Source organism: Oryzias melastigma, linkage group LG11 (assembly GCF_002922805.2).
Source record: "Oryzias melastigma strain HK-1 linkage group LG11, ASM292280v2, whole genome shotgun sequence".
NCBI classification, from domain to species: Eukaryota; Metazoa; Chordata; class Actinopteri; order Beloniformes; family Adrianichthyidae; genus Oryzias; species Oryzias melastigma.
In genome coordinates, this window is record NC_050522.1 from 25,737,281 (window position 1) to 25,752,021 (window position 14,741).

Genomic DNA, 14,741 nt, shown 5'->3' on the forward strand with positions numbered 1-14,741 from the left:
AGCGAGCTCTGCTGTAGTGAGCTCAGCTGGGAAAAGCTAGCTAGATCAACTGTAGCGAGCTAGCCAGCTCCATTGTATAAAGCTAGCAAGCTTAGATGTAGCGAGCTAGCAAGATTCTCTGAAGCAAGCTATCCAGCTCCACTGTATCGAGCTAGCCAGCTCCGCTTTAGCAAGCAAGCTCGGATGTAGCCAGCTTAGCTTTAGCAAGTTAGCTACTTCTACTTTAGCAAGCTAGCTAGTTCTGCTTTAGCAAGCTATTCAGCTCCACTGTAGCGAGCTCACCTTTAGCACCTTGCAAGTTCGTCTGTAGTGACCTATGCTAGCAAGCTCCGCTTTATCGAGCTAGCAAGCTTTGCTTTAGCGAGATAGCCAGCACCACTATATCAAGCTCCACTTGTAGCGAGCTAGCCGGATCAGCTGTATAGAGCTAGCCAGCTCCATTGTATGTAGCTAGCGAGTTCCACTGTAGCAAGATCAGCTGTAGCGAGCTACCAAGATTGGCTGTAGCAAGCTAGCTAGTTCTGCTTTAGCAAGCTATCCAGCTCCGCTATATCGAGCTCTGCTGTAGCGAGCTCACCTTTAGCACCTAGTAAGTTCCTCTGTAGTGACCTCGGCTAGCAAGCTCCGCTGTATCGAGCTAGCAAGCTTTGCTTTAGCAAGATAGCCAGCACCACTATATCAAGCTCCACTTGTAGCGAGCTAGCCGGATCAGCTGTACAGAGCTAGCCAGCTCCATTGTAAGTAGCTAGCGAGTTCCACTGTAGCAAGATTGGCTGTAGCAAGCTACCAAGATTGGCTGTAGCAAGCTAGCCAGCTTCGTTTTAGCGAGATAGCCAGCTCCACTGTCCATCGGGCAGCTGGCTAGTGTAGTGAGCCAACCCATTGCATTCGCTAATGCTAATGTGGGCAAACACAGGCGGGCCCACATTTCTGCCTACTTGGTCTTGCTAGCTGGGTTTGAACTGAAATCCCATTTGCTGAAGCCGCCTTTTCCAAAATCTTCCCGCTCTTTCTTACTTTGTTTTAATGAAACAGTCGGATTCATCTGGTCCGCACTCGTTCTAAGTCAGCTACTAGTTGCTAACCAAGGCAGGCCGCCGGGGGACCCCCACCGAGACAGGGGGCCCATGGTGAAGGCGGTGACTCGGGGGATCCACAAGAAGGTCCCAGAGTCGTTGCTGTTCCCAGAAGCCCCGGAGACCCACCTTCCAGACGGCGCCAGACCCCGCCCTGCAAGAAGTCTGATTGGTTAGGAACTGTCATGTGGATAAACAGTCTGACAGCTGGGGCGTAGGGGTGTGAGAGAAGCTGAGAGAACAGGAGGAAAGATCTAAGATTTATTTTAGACAAATATATATTTAGATATAAACATTTCTCTGTGATTTAGATGCTTCTTAACTTTAGGCCTTCAATGAAGGCTTTGCTGGCCCTGACGGTACGTCACTGCGCTCTAAATACCTACATGGGTCTGGTCCAGTGAGGGAGGGGCAACAAATGTCTTGTTTACTTACTGGAATGAGGCCAAATGTACGGAAAGATCATCACTAAATTGAGGAAAACTTGAAACATTTTCATTGTTTGAAAACAAGTGGAAAGTATGAAACCTGAGATCTGATTGGTTACATGAAGCTCAAATAAAAACAGAATTTCTACTCCTGGTTGATGAAATAAAACTTTGCCTCTGCTAATTCTATTAATTACTAAAACACTTCATTATCCTGCTCACATCATGGTAACATATAAAGAAAAAAAATGTAAAATGTATTTTAGTTCTTTACTGTTTTTTTTGTTTAATTGTAAATCATTATTTGATACACAGTGTGATGCATCGTCATGGTAACCTGCCTCTGGCTCTGCTGCAACCGGTTTATGAGGACCAACCAGCGGATGATAAATGCTAAACGCTGCGTTATAGGATTCAGAGGAAAAGTTCACCTGTTACTGTTTTTGTCCAGATGATGAAGGTAAAGTTGTTTTCAAGGAGACAAAATCCACAAGTGGATTAATAATAAAGAACATTCAGTCTAAGTGACCAGAACTTCTTTCTAAAAATAATGTTTCATAATTTCATTTTTTATTAATCAAATCTGTTATTTTGTTTTTTAGAATACATTTGTGGTTTTGATTAAATCTTTCTGGTCATGGAGAGAAAAACATTTCACTGCCTGAAAACATGTTGCTTTCCATCCGATTTTAAAAATGGATTTATTCTGGAGGATGAAGAAGCTGCACAAAGCATCCTATGGAAATGTGTTTTAATAGTTGTTACAAACATCCCCGCTGCAGTTTGGAGCCACTTCAGTCCCTGCAGCGCTTGTGTAGGTGTGAGTCTGTACGTTATGAAGAGGGATGAACTCTGCAGCAGCTCAGACGCAATGCGGGCCGGCCCTCCAGTGTCAGAACCCTCCCCGTAGGACCTCCAAATACATCAGCGCCAACCCAAAAGAACCTGGAGAGGTTCTGCCTCTACAGTGACAGACCCACTCCAATGACAATCGAGGTTTTAGAATTGTTATCATCATGGAGGTCATTAATGAGACAAATTCATCTTAAAACTAAGAATCTATCTGTTCAAATCCTGAATCAGGAGCAGATGAAAATAAATTTTAAAAAATATTATATTTGTTAGGTAGAAAATACACTGGGCAGGGCCACAAGCTCGATGCTCCGCCCCTTTCGGATGCATCATTTGGAGACAAATAGATCCATGAACGTCATTGTTTTCCTCGTCTGGGCTGGAATCTGGATCTAAACTATGTGGCTGGATAGATCTGATATTGTTTCACCGCTAATCTTATCTTAGCTGTGAGGGCTGTAAGCTAGTGGGAAAACATAAACAAAGGGATAATGGGATATCAGTGCAAGCTCACAGTCCCGCCCACATCTCAGACGTGAATTTCCGATTAACTTTTGCTGCTCTGCAGAAAATATGTCAATATACATTTCTAAATATTGTTGGTTTGGGTAAAGTAAAGTAAAGTTTTGGTGAAATAGTCGCTATAATTATTAAATTAGTCTATGAAAGTGAAACTCTTGTGAAAATCTACACTCCCTGATTATCATAAGTTCTCTTTTATCAGTCAAATAAATCTCAACATAAATTAGATTTATGTTGAAAACACAAAAACCGACAAGACAAAAAAAAAGAAAATCAGAATTATTTTCTGTACAAAGATGAAAGAAATTCAGATGTTTTAATTCCTATGCAAGAAAATCCAATTGTGAATCCCCAAGAAATGCAAAGAAAATGCTTTTATTTTGAAACAAGGAGCACGGCAATCAACGAACAACTCAACAAACCCACAGAGATTTTACAAAACCCAGACCGAAAAATCCAAACTAATCAAAGTAGAAGACGTAAGCAGAACCCAAAACATACAAACCCACGACCCCGACAAATTATGGCTACCAAACCACAACAAACACTCAACCACAACGGACAAACAAAAGGAACAAGAAAAACAATGACACAAACCACAGCTGATTTTTGGATGACGACGCATAACTGCACATGTTGATACTTTAGACGCAGAAAATCATCAGAAACGTCTGGGGTCAAACTGAGGACGCGTTGGAGAAAAGTAATAGAATACTATTTAAATCAAATGTATGGGAATCAACATGCTCGATGTCTCATCGTGATCTTAGATCCACGTGTTCTCAGACTGCTGGGGAAACGAACAAACCCGGTTGTACCAATTATTCCAACAAATGTTTCCTTTTCTGCTCCACGTGTGCTTGTGATCAATTCTCAGCCGACCAGAAAATCTTTTAGGGTGGTGTTTAGTCAAGGCTACGGGAGTCTTTGCAGCACATGTGGCTTAAGCAGGAATCCAATAACACCCAGTGCAATCAGGAGCTTGTCAGCTTTTATTACACTGAAGCAACCAGCGACTATGGCGGGAATCTAACCTCTTGAGCCGTTTGGTTTACAGTTAGCAACAAGAGTTACAACAGTCTGATGAGGTGAGGACGCTCGGTTGCCTTTTATTTCACTTATTTGTTCAAAAATGAAATTAGTTCCTGTTTCTTTGTGTAGATTTTTTGACATCTTCTGTAGTTCAGTGTTCTCTTATTGGTTGTGGAGGCTGCGTTCTGAAGATAACCTGTGAAAGGTGGAAATTCACAAAGCAGGAATACAGATGTTTGAAGGCAGTAACACTATTAACGACATCAGGGGTGTGAAAGTCAATCGCACAAGAAGCCAAAATCTAAAACACACAATTTGTCTTGGCCCTAACAGGCTAAACATTTATTGAACACTCTAAAAATGTAACTTTTTAACATTCTTGTGAACTAAATCTGTAGCATTACTGTTGATAATGCTACTGTGAATGAATTTTGCAGCTGAAGATTCTGAAATTGTTATAAAAAAATGCTGAAGCTAAAAGCCAGCTAAAATATTAGTTAAATGCCAAATTAGCCTTAAAAAAATACCTTGGTTAGACAGAACAGTTAGCATGTAGCTGAAGAAAAAGCTAAACTTCAAAATATCCTAAAAAACTGAAAATTAAAACTGGCTATATTAGCCAAAAACAGCTAGCGTGAAAGTATTAGCCTAACTCCAGAAAGACCTCAGAAACTGAAACAAAAAAGCCTAAATTAGCCTAAACAGCTAGCATGTAGCTGAAATATTAGCGAAACACCAAAATTAACAAAAAAAAAATGAAAAATGAAAAAGCTTAAATTAGCAAACAAAAAAGCTAGCGTGTAAATATTAGCCTAACTCCAAAACAGGAGTACCGGTACCCTAGTCCGGTACTGGACGAGTCCCAAGGACCAGTCTACGTCCCGCGCTAGTACTCTAACCCAGCAGCAGACACAGTACCGGACCCAAACCGGTTCCAGATGATGTACCGGGGTACCGGACATGAACCAGATGTGGTACCGGACGTTAACCAGTACTATTAGCCTAGCCGACATAGACTGGTCCTCGGGACGTGTCCAGTACCAGTACCAGTATCAGTACCCTAACCTGGCACCGGACGCTTTACCAGACGCAGTACTGGACCCAAACCAGTACCAGATGCTGTACCGGGCTCGAACCAGATGTGGTTCTTGACATGAACCAGTACCGGTACCCTAGCCTGGCCATGGATGTGGTACCGGACACAGACTTGTCCTCGGGACACGTCTAGTACTGGTACCCTAACCCGGCACCGTATGTGTTACCAGATGCGGTACAATGCGCGAACCAGATCTGGTACCGGACGGGAACCAGTATCGGGTTAGGGTATCTTTACTGGACACTTTCAGAGGACCAATCCACATCCGGAGAACCAGTCCGCGTCGGATACCGTATCCAGTACCGGGTCTGAGGCTTGTGGACCCTTGATTTTAAGAACAGTCAGCACGTCAAGATACGACGAGTCGGGGACACCCAAAAGGTGACTCGGAGGGTCGTAACCAAACGACTTGGAGTGAGAATGAGCTGTTTCCTCCCATGTTGTGTTCAAATGACATAATAGTGGTTAAACTGTTGAACAATTGATCATTTAAACAAATTCCTGCACAGAATTAGAGGCTTGGATGTGAAGTTTCACCTAAAGTTGCTCGTCTTGAACAGAAGAAAACAGGAAACTGGACCAATCTACTCAGTAAATATTTCTTTCTTACCAAAACTGCTGCTTGGTCAGATTCAGATGTGAATAAAATCAAATATGAACTAGAAATCAGCCGCACAATAAAAGTCATTTTCATGTCTTTTCCGTAAAACCCAAATTCATTCTAGACCGTCTATGAAAATAATTCAGTTAGGAATTAGACTTCCATAAAAACGAATGTGACAAAGCGAAGTCAGAGTATTAAAGTATTTGGTTGGAGTCAGTATTGTAAACTGCAAATACCAGAACTGATTTCTCGGAGTCTCACAAGTCAGATTTCCTGATTTTCTCCAGCGCTCGCATCCTCCCCCTAGAGGGATCATCATCCCACCATATTAAAAGTGGAATTGTATCCGCTTCCATTGTAATTACAAACCCACCAGGATCAGAGCTTCTTGATCTCTGCTGGATCTTTATTTGTTTTTCTCCTCCATGTATTTACTTACCTCTCCCAGCCGAGAGGACAGACGCACGCTGAGCTATCACTTCTGTTTTTCTTCTCTTTCTGTCAGGCATTCTTTGCATGCATTACGGCTGAAATTTCAATAACGGTTAGGGAGGCAATAAAAACAATGCAATAAAGAGAGGAGGAATTTAAAAGAAGGAGTTTGTAGAGTGAGACAGTCTGAGGCTGTTGAAATCATTCTTTACTGAGCAAAACCTCGGATGTTGGGAGAAGAATAGTGAAAAAATTAAAAACTTTTGTCACTTGTGTTACCTTTAGCCAACATCATTGGTATATGTGACTCTGCAAAAGCTGTGGCTCACCAGCGTCCCACAAACACAATAACACTGAGATGGTGATTGTAGGAATTTGAACAATGTTCCTCAAGTTTACGATCTTAATCTCATTTTTACAGCACGACGACAGATTAATGCTCTCCAAATCATTCTAGTAAACTTGAAATGTGTCGATGAATATGAGACACACAAGAAATACTATAGAGAAGTTCAAGAGATCATTGAATAAACTCTTCAGCTCTAATAAGAATTGATGAGACAAAAGTTTCTATGCTGGCAGGAAATCAACAAAACAAAAGTTTCAGGCATTGTGGGTACTGGAATACGCCTTTAGCGTACGGAGTTCACATTGCTACTCAATGCTAGCGTATGTATCTACAGGTCGAAGAGCAGGGGTGACAAACTCAATCACAGAGGGGCAAAAACCAAAACACACCTGAGGTCGAACCGGATAAACATTTAGTGAAAACTCTAAAACAACATTTTTAAAACTTTGAAACTGTAAATTTTTAACATAATTATGTACTAGATATATAGCATTACCTACAATAATGCTAGTGGGAATGCTGGAAGCTGAATTTGGTAGCTGAAAACGCTGAAGCTGATAGCTGAATATGCTGAAGCTAAGAGCAAACTAAAATATTAGCAAAATGGCAAATTAGCCTAAAAAACTATAAAAAAAACTTAAGTTAGCCAAAACAGCTAAAATGTAGCTGAAAAAAATAGTAAAACTTCAAAATAGCCTGAATTAGCCAAAGCAGCTAGCATTTAGCTGAAATATGAGCTCAACTCTTAGTAAATGCCAAAATAGTCCAAAAAGCTGAAGAATGACTATTTTTAAAACTTTAAAACTGTAACTTTTTAACATAATACTGAATAATAAAAAGGCAGGAATATTATTCCAGAATAAATCAACTTAAACCTTAAATAACTTTCAATATTTTACTCTCCATAAAAATATATTTTTTCAAAATTATACAAGTTAGAAATGAGCTCAAGATAACATCGGGTCATTAACAACAATAAAATAAAATGATCTGGAGGGCCGGATAGGATTACTCGGAGGGCCGGATCCGGCCCCCGGGCCGTGACTTTGACTCATTTGTGGTAGAGGCTTGGTGTGGAGCTAGCTTGGCTAGCTACTTGTAAAGTTTGTAGATTTTCAATGTTGTTAGCGTACCAAACTCTTAAAAGTGGCTTTCCCCTGTTACTCGCACTATTTTTTACTAGAATATTGTGATAATGTAATATGTGAATCGTTGGCTCAACCTGACAACAACAATATTAGATAGAATATAAAACATATTAGGAATGTGGGCGTGGTTACCAAAAAAACCTCAGTTGCCAAGGAAATCAAAAATGTACTTTTACCGATTCTTCTAAAAATGACGCGACCTGTTCGTTACCCCCAGACAACCAAAAAGTAAAATGGTTGCTGTGGAGAGAAAACCAACAAAAAGACGCCATTTTGAAAAAAGTATTTCTTTTAATGAATTACAGCTCGGTTATGGTGGCAGGGGCAGAAGGGTGAGGGGGAGGGGCGTGTAGCAGCAGCTCGGCCAGTGAGGGCGGGTCAAAAGCATAGACGGTACATAGAGAGAACTGGACTGCTCATCCCCTCCCCCCTTGCGTTGCAAACAGGAAGTACCCGCTGGTCCCAGAAAGAAAAAAATCCCACAGACTCCTATTTAAAAATAACAGCTATTACTCAGTTATTCGGTTCGTCAGAATAACTGTTCTTGCTCGGATACTTCTGATTAACATGTTCCTTCTAAACCTCTGTCGCATATCCTGTAGTACTCAGACACATATCCTGTAGTACTCAGACACATATCCTGCAGTACTCAGACACACATCCTGCAGTACTCAGACACATATCCTGTAGTACTCAGACACATATCCTGCAGTACTCAGACACATATCCCGTAGTACTCAGACACATATCATGTATTACTCTGTCACATATCCTGTAGTACTCAGTCACATATCCTGCAGTACTCAGACACATATCCTGTAGTACTCAGACACATAGCCTGTATTACTCTGTTAAATATTCCTGTAGTACTGCGTCAAATATCCTGTAGTACTCAGTCACATATCTTGTGGTTCTCAGTCACATATCCAGTAGTACTATGTCAAATATCACTGAAGTACTCTGTTAAATATCTTGTTGTACTCTGTCACTTATCTTGTGATTCTCAGTCACATATCCTGTAGTACTCAGTTAAATTTCCTGTAATATTCAGGTACATATACATATAATGCTACTTGTGGCTTTATTATTCAAATTAGAAGGAGGTGTAATGATGTTGATTTGGAACTTTAATCTCGTCTGTTTATGTTAAAGTTTAGAGAAATTCTTTCACGAGTTTTCTGTAATATCAGTAAATGGTATTTTACTATAGTTTTGTTCCATCCCCAGTAAAGAGCTTCACAGTCCCACTCAGCCGTGCACACAATGGGTCAGTTTGTTTCCAGCTCAGAAACTGTGACAGAAATACAGTGATAATCTTTTCTTCACTTCCTGTGTGAAACTTCACATCCTGAAGCCAGATAACACGCAGGTAGGTGGGCGTGGCTACATACACCTTTGAGTCCTGAGACAGTGTTAGCGCAATACAAAAAGAAAAAATGCCAGCAGGTAGAGAGGAAAGTGAAAATAAGTGGTAGAAGTTCTACTCACAGTTGTGTGTCCTGTGCAGTAGTTGTAGCCTGTTTGTGTACACACAGGGTGTTGTGGGTACTGGGACATACAGTGCTGCAGACCCGTCCGAGTGACAGCGTGGCCGCTCCGACCTGCGCCGAAGCTCGGGCCTGCCGCCTTACCGCTGTGGTAACCTCTCACTGCCGCACTGGGCTGGAGGACAAAAAAAGACAACACACATGTAGAAGTGTAGAGCAGTGATGAATTTTGGCATCAGGATGTTTCATAACCGCGAACATGCCCAACTCTGCACTGGGCGAGCAGCGACAGCTAACTGCCCGCTCACTGACCTGTAAAGAAAAAAAAAGCTGTTCTGTTGATCTGAATCTCCACGCCAGACTGACGAGATTGCTCTCACACTTTCCTTTCACGCTAACCCCCTCCTTTTCTCTGTGAGAGCACCAGATGTTGTGAAACCCCCGCCTGTCACGCTCGAGATGTGTTCCTGCTGAAAACGCTCCGATCGGGTTGATAAGATGCTCGGATTACAGCTGGCAGTGGGCTTCCCAGCCTGCCATTATGTATAGGGTATCAACAGGGTCCAGGAAGCGCGGCGCTGGAGCTGCTGACAGGCCGCCGTGCACCGCACACACGGCGGTCACGGCCGCTGGAGCGCGGAGAAAATACCGGATCCACACGTGACCGTCCGTGGAAGTTTCACGTTTGGGTCTCGACCTCTGGTTCCACACGGCAGCTTCTGTTTTGATTATACCTTCGGTTCCTCGGCATCTGGAACATCTCAGGTTACACGAGTCCTAAGGAGAAATCTGGGACTAAGCTAATACTTTTTTAGATGTATGTCAAAATGATGTATCGACTAGTACTATGAAAACTGGTTAGTTATTTGAGGTCACGCTAAAGAAACAAGTACTATAATTTCAGCATTAGTAAAGTCATCATTTATTTGCACATCCTGTTGTACTGTCAATTACCCTGTAGTACTATGTATTTTGTGGTAGTAGGTCATATATTTTGTAGTACACTGTCACACATCTGTAGTACCCAGTCAAATACTTTACTGTAGTTCTTCGTTGCATATTGCATATTCAAATATCCTGTAAAACTTTGTTGCATGTCCTGTAGTACTATATAAAATATTTTGTAGTAATTGGTTTCATATTTTGTAGTACAGTGTCACATCTACTGTAGTACTCAGCAACATGTCCACTATATACTGTGGTACTCTGTCATATACCCTGTCGTCAGCCACACGTTCTGTAGTACTTGGTAAAATATCCCATAGAACTCTGGCACATATCCCATAGTACTATGTCAAATATTTTGAAGTACTTAATCACATATTTTGTGGTACTTGGTCAGATGTCCGCTAATCATCAGCAATATGTTCAGTAGTACTTGATCACACATCCTATAGTACTCTGTCACATATCTTGTAGTACTATGTCAAATATTAATACTTTGTAATACTTGGTCACATGTTTTATAGTACTCTGTCACATGTCAGCTAGTCATCAGCAATATGTTCTATAGTACTTGGTCACACATCCTGTAGTACTCTGTCACATATTCTATAGTACTCAGTCACATATCCCGGGGTACTCGGTGACATACCCTGAAGTCAGACATATATTTTTTAGTACTTGGTAAAAAATCCTGTAGAACTCTGTTCATATCATATAGTCCTAAGTCAAACATTTAATAGTACATGGTCACATATCTTGTAGTACTCTTTCACATCTCCTGTAGTACTCAGTCAAGTGTTGGCTAGTCTTTAGCAATATGGTCTGTAGTACTCAGTCACATATCTTGTGGTACTCTGTCACGTATCCTGGAGTCAGCCATATTTTCTGTAGTACTTGGTAAAATATCCTGTAGAACTCTGTTACATATCTTTAGTACTAAGTCAAATATTTTGTAGTACTTTATTACTTTTTGGTTGCATATTGTATGGTGTTCAATTAGATATCCTGAAGAATTTTGTCACTCGTCCTATACTACTATGTCAAACATTTTGTAGTACTTTGTGGTACTCTGTCACATATATCCTGTAGTCAGCCACATGTTCTGTACTACTTTGTAAAAAAAACCCGTAGAACTCTGCTACGTATCCTGTAGTACTATGTCAAATATTGTATTATACTTGGTCATATATTTTGTAGTACTCTTTTACATCTCCTGTAGTACTCAGCCACGTGTCCGCAAGTCTCTAGCAATATGTTTTGCAGTACTTGGTCACATATCCTACAGTACTGTGTTACATAACTTGTAGTACTATGTCATATATTTTGACCTCTTTGTTGTATAACATGTGGTACTCAATTTAAATGACTTGTAGAACTTTGTCACATGTCCTATAGTACTATGTCAAATATTTTGTAGTACTTGGTCACATGTTTTGAAGTACTCTGTCATATCTCCTATAATACCCTGTCATGTGTCTGGTTGTCTTCAGCAATATATTCTGCAGTACTTGGTCAAATATCCTGTAGTACTCTGTCACATGTCTTGTAGTATTCGTTCACATATCCCATTTCACTCTGTCATATACCCTATAGTATTCCATCACATGTACTTTAGTCCTCATTCACATGTTCTGTAGTACTACTTAGTCACATATCATGTAGACAGCCAGATATTTTGTAGTACTTGGTAAAATATCTTGTAGACCTATGTCACATATCCTGTAGTACTGTCACGTGTCCAGTAGTACTCAGTCAGATATCGCATTTGATTCTGTCAAATATCCAGTAGTATTACGTCACATACCCTGTATTCCTCAGCAACATGCCTTGTAGTACTTGGTCACACATCCTATTGTATTCTGTCACATATTCTATAGTACTCAGTCACATATCCTGTAGTAAGCAGCATGTTCTGCAGTACTTGGTAAAATATCCAGTGGAACTCTGTCAAAATCCTGTAGTACTTGGTCATATATCCCATTTTACTTCGTCATATGTCCTGTAGTATTCAGTCGCATGTCCTGCAATCTTAAGCAACATGTTCTGTTGTACTTTGTCATATCATGTCCTCTGGTTCTTACTTAGATATACTATGGTACCCGGCTACATATCTTTTAGTACTCAGTGACATGTTCTGTGGTACTCAGTCACATATTCTTTCGGAATCTGCGACAAATCTTGTAGTACATAGTTACGTATACTATGGTACCTGGTAACATATCCTGTATCAGTGACATATACCGTAGTATTCAGTGATATATCCTCCAGTACTCAGTCCCATATACTGCAGCATTCTTTCACATACCTTTTAGCACTTGATCATGTCTTGTAGTAGTCTGTCACATGTGCTGTAGTATTCTATTCTATAGTACTTGGTAAAGTATTCTGTCGTACTCATTTACATATATTCTCCTATACTTTGATACATATTCAGGATTACTTTATTAATCCCACAGGGGGAAATTCTTGTGCTATATGCTGTAGTACTCTTTCACATACCCTTTAGTACTTGGTCACATGTCCTGTAGTACTTGGTCATATATTGTATTTTACCCAAAATTGTGGTAGCAAGTACTTCACAGCTTAAATCAGAAACAGTAATTTATTGTTGTTTTTACTGTTATTTTCTGCCAAAATCTTTAGAAATATGCATTTACAGTAATGTTATAATATCTGACCGTGTCTGTTAACAGGATTTACAGAAACATTTGGACTGTTTGTTCCTAGAAATTGTACTTTGACTTCATTCAATCACTCAACAGCTCATATTTTGCAGAAATCCTAATGTATTGTGTATTTATTTTGTCCTCCTTTTATGATGTGAAACGTATCCCTCACAAGAGATGTAATGAAAATAGCCACGTTTTTAAAAATCGTTTATAAAAAGATGGAGCGCAGCTGCAGATCTCCAGTGTGCACTAAAGGTTCCTCTGGGTGACCTTCACTGAGGTCAAAGACCGTCCCACACAGGTTCCAGAGAGGGGAGCAGTGATGCAACACAAACTCACAGCTGTCCTGAGGAGAACAGCTGTGATGAAGATCATGTTCTTCAGCGCCTGACAAAAAACAAAAAACAAAAATGAAAGTCCACGATCGGCACAATCCAAGCATTCTGACCGATTCAGGGTTCATGTAAAACAGGGGTGTCAAAGTCAATCGCAAAAGGGGACAAAATCCAAAACACACCTTCAGTCCCGGGCCGAACAGGATAAACATTTATTGAACACTCTAAAGCTACATTTTTAAAATTTTAAAACTGTAACTTTCTAACATAATTATGAACTAGATATATAGCATTACCTGTGATAATGCTAGTGTGAATGCTGGAAGCTAAATTTGGCCACTGAAGACACTAATGCAGATAGCTGAAATTGATAGCTAAACATGCTGAAGCTGATGGCTGAAATCCCTGAAGTTGATAGCCAGCTAAATAATTAGCTAAATGCCAAAAGAGCCTTAAAAAACAAACAAACAAACAAACAAAAAACTTAGGTTGGTCAAAACAGCTAGCATGTAGCTGAAAAATAGCTAAACTTTATAATACCCTAAAAAACAAAAAAAAGGCTAAATTAACCAAAACAGCTAGCATTTAGCTGAAATATTGGCTAAAGTCCAAAAGGGACAAAAAAAAAAAACTAAAAAGAGCCTGAATTAGCCAAAACAGCAAACGTGAGGCGGAAGTACTTGCTAAACTCCAAAACAGCCTCAAAAACAGAAAAATCCTAAATTAGCCGTAACAGTTAGCATTTAGCTGAAATATTAGCTAAACTCCAAACCAGCCTAAAAATGGAAAAATCCTAAATTAGTCAAAACAGTTAGCATTTAGCTGAAATATTAGCTAAGCTCTTGTAACTTTTTAACATAATTATGAATAATAAAAAGGCAGGAATATTATTCCAGAATAAATCAACTTAAACCTTAAATAACTTTCAATATTTTACTCTCCATAAAAATATACTTTGTCAAAATTATACAAGTTAGAAATAAGCAACAGATAACATCAGGTTATTAATAATAAAATAAAATGATCTGGAGGGCCGGATAGAATTATTCGGCCCCCGGACTTTGACACGTGGTGTAAAACATCCCTATTATTAATACATCACTATTTATAACCATCTAAATTCTATTCCTATTTGTCACATTGTAAAATATACATATATATTTAAATTTCCCGGACTAAAACAGTTTATTCCTTTAAAAATCGTGTTCAGGCAGCAGCGGTACTTCCTCACTGGAAGCAGCGTCCCACTGCTATGAAGAGCAATAGAGACGTTCACTGTGATATTCTGCCATTGTAAAACCCAGAGGGGAAAATGAGGGGGGTGGGGGGGTTGAGTATGGTACATTTAGCTGCCCGGCCACAGAAGCCACTTTAACACGAGCATTCAGCAGCTCATAGAGTTTAAGTGCTGCCTGGAGTCATGCGCCCACCTCCAGTGGCCTTATAAATGCGGATCAGTCGGCCAGAGAGGAAGCGTTTCGCTAATGCGTCCATGCAGAGATATTTTCTCCGAGACTCCGTCCTCAGGGAGCGCCACGTTTTAAACGCGTTTCTTCCACTCAAGTTGTACGAAACAAGAATCATTGTTGGAGATGTTTTTAAGGCGGTTTTTTTTAACATGGTGGGGAGGGGTGCAGCATCATGCAGGATCGGTCCCTGCACTGAGCTGTATGTCACAGACTCTCAGCAGCTTGTCACAGAGCGACGGGCTGCTCATATTTCTCTGCTTCATGAGGAGATCGGGTTGCACTTGCTAGTCTTGCTTT

At 40.3% G+C, this 14,741-nt stretch overlaps 1 protein-coding gene across 1 annotated transcript in view; it reads right to left on the minus strand.

Moving 5' to 3' along the window:
• LOC112162635 (RNA-binding motif, single-stranded-interacting protein 3) overlaps window positions 1–14,741 on the minus strand; it is a 430,787-nt gene that overhangs the window by 338,422 nt on the left and 77,624 nt on the right. Inside the window, exon 3 of the mRNA XM_024298468.2 lies at window positions 9,028–9,201. Within this exon, the coding sequence (XP_024154236.1) occupies window positions 9,028–9,201 (174 nt within the window). The remainder of the gene's footprint in view (window positions 1–9,027; window positions 9,202–14,741) is intronic.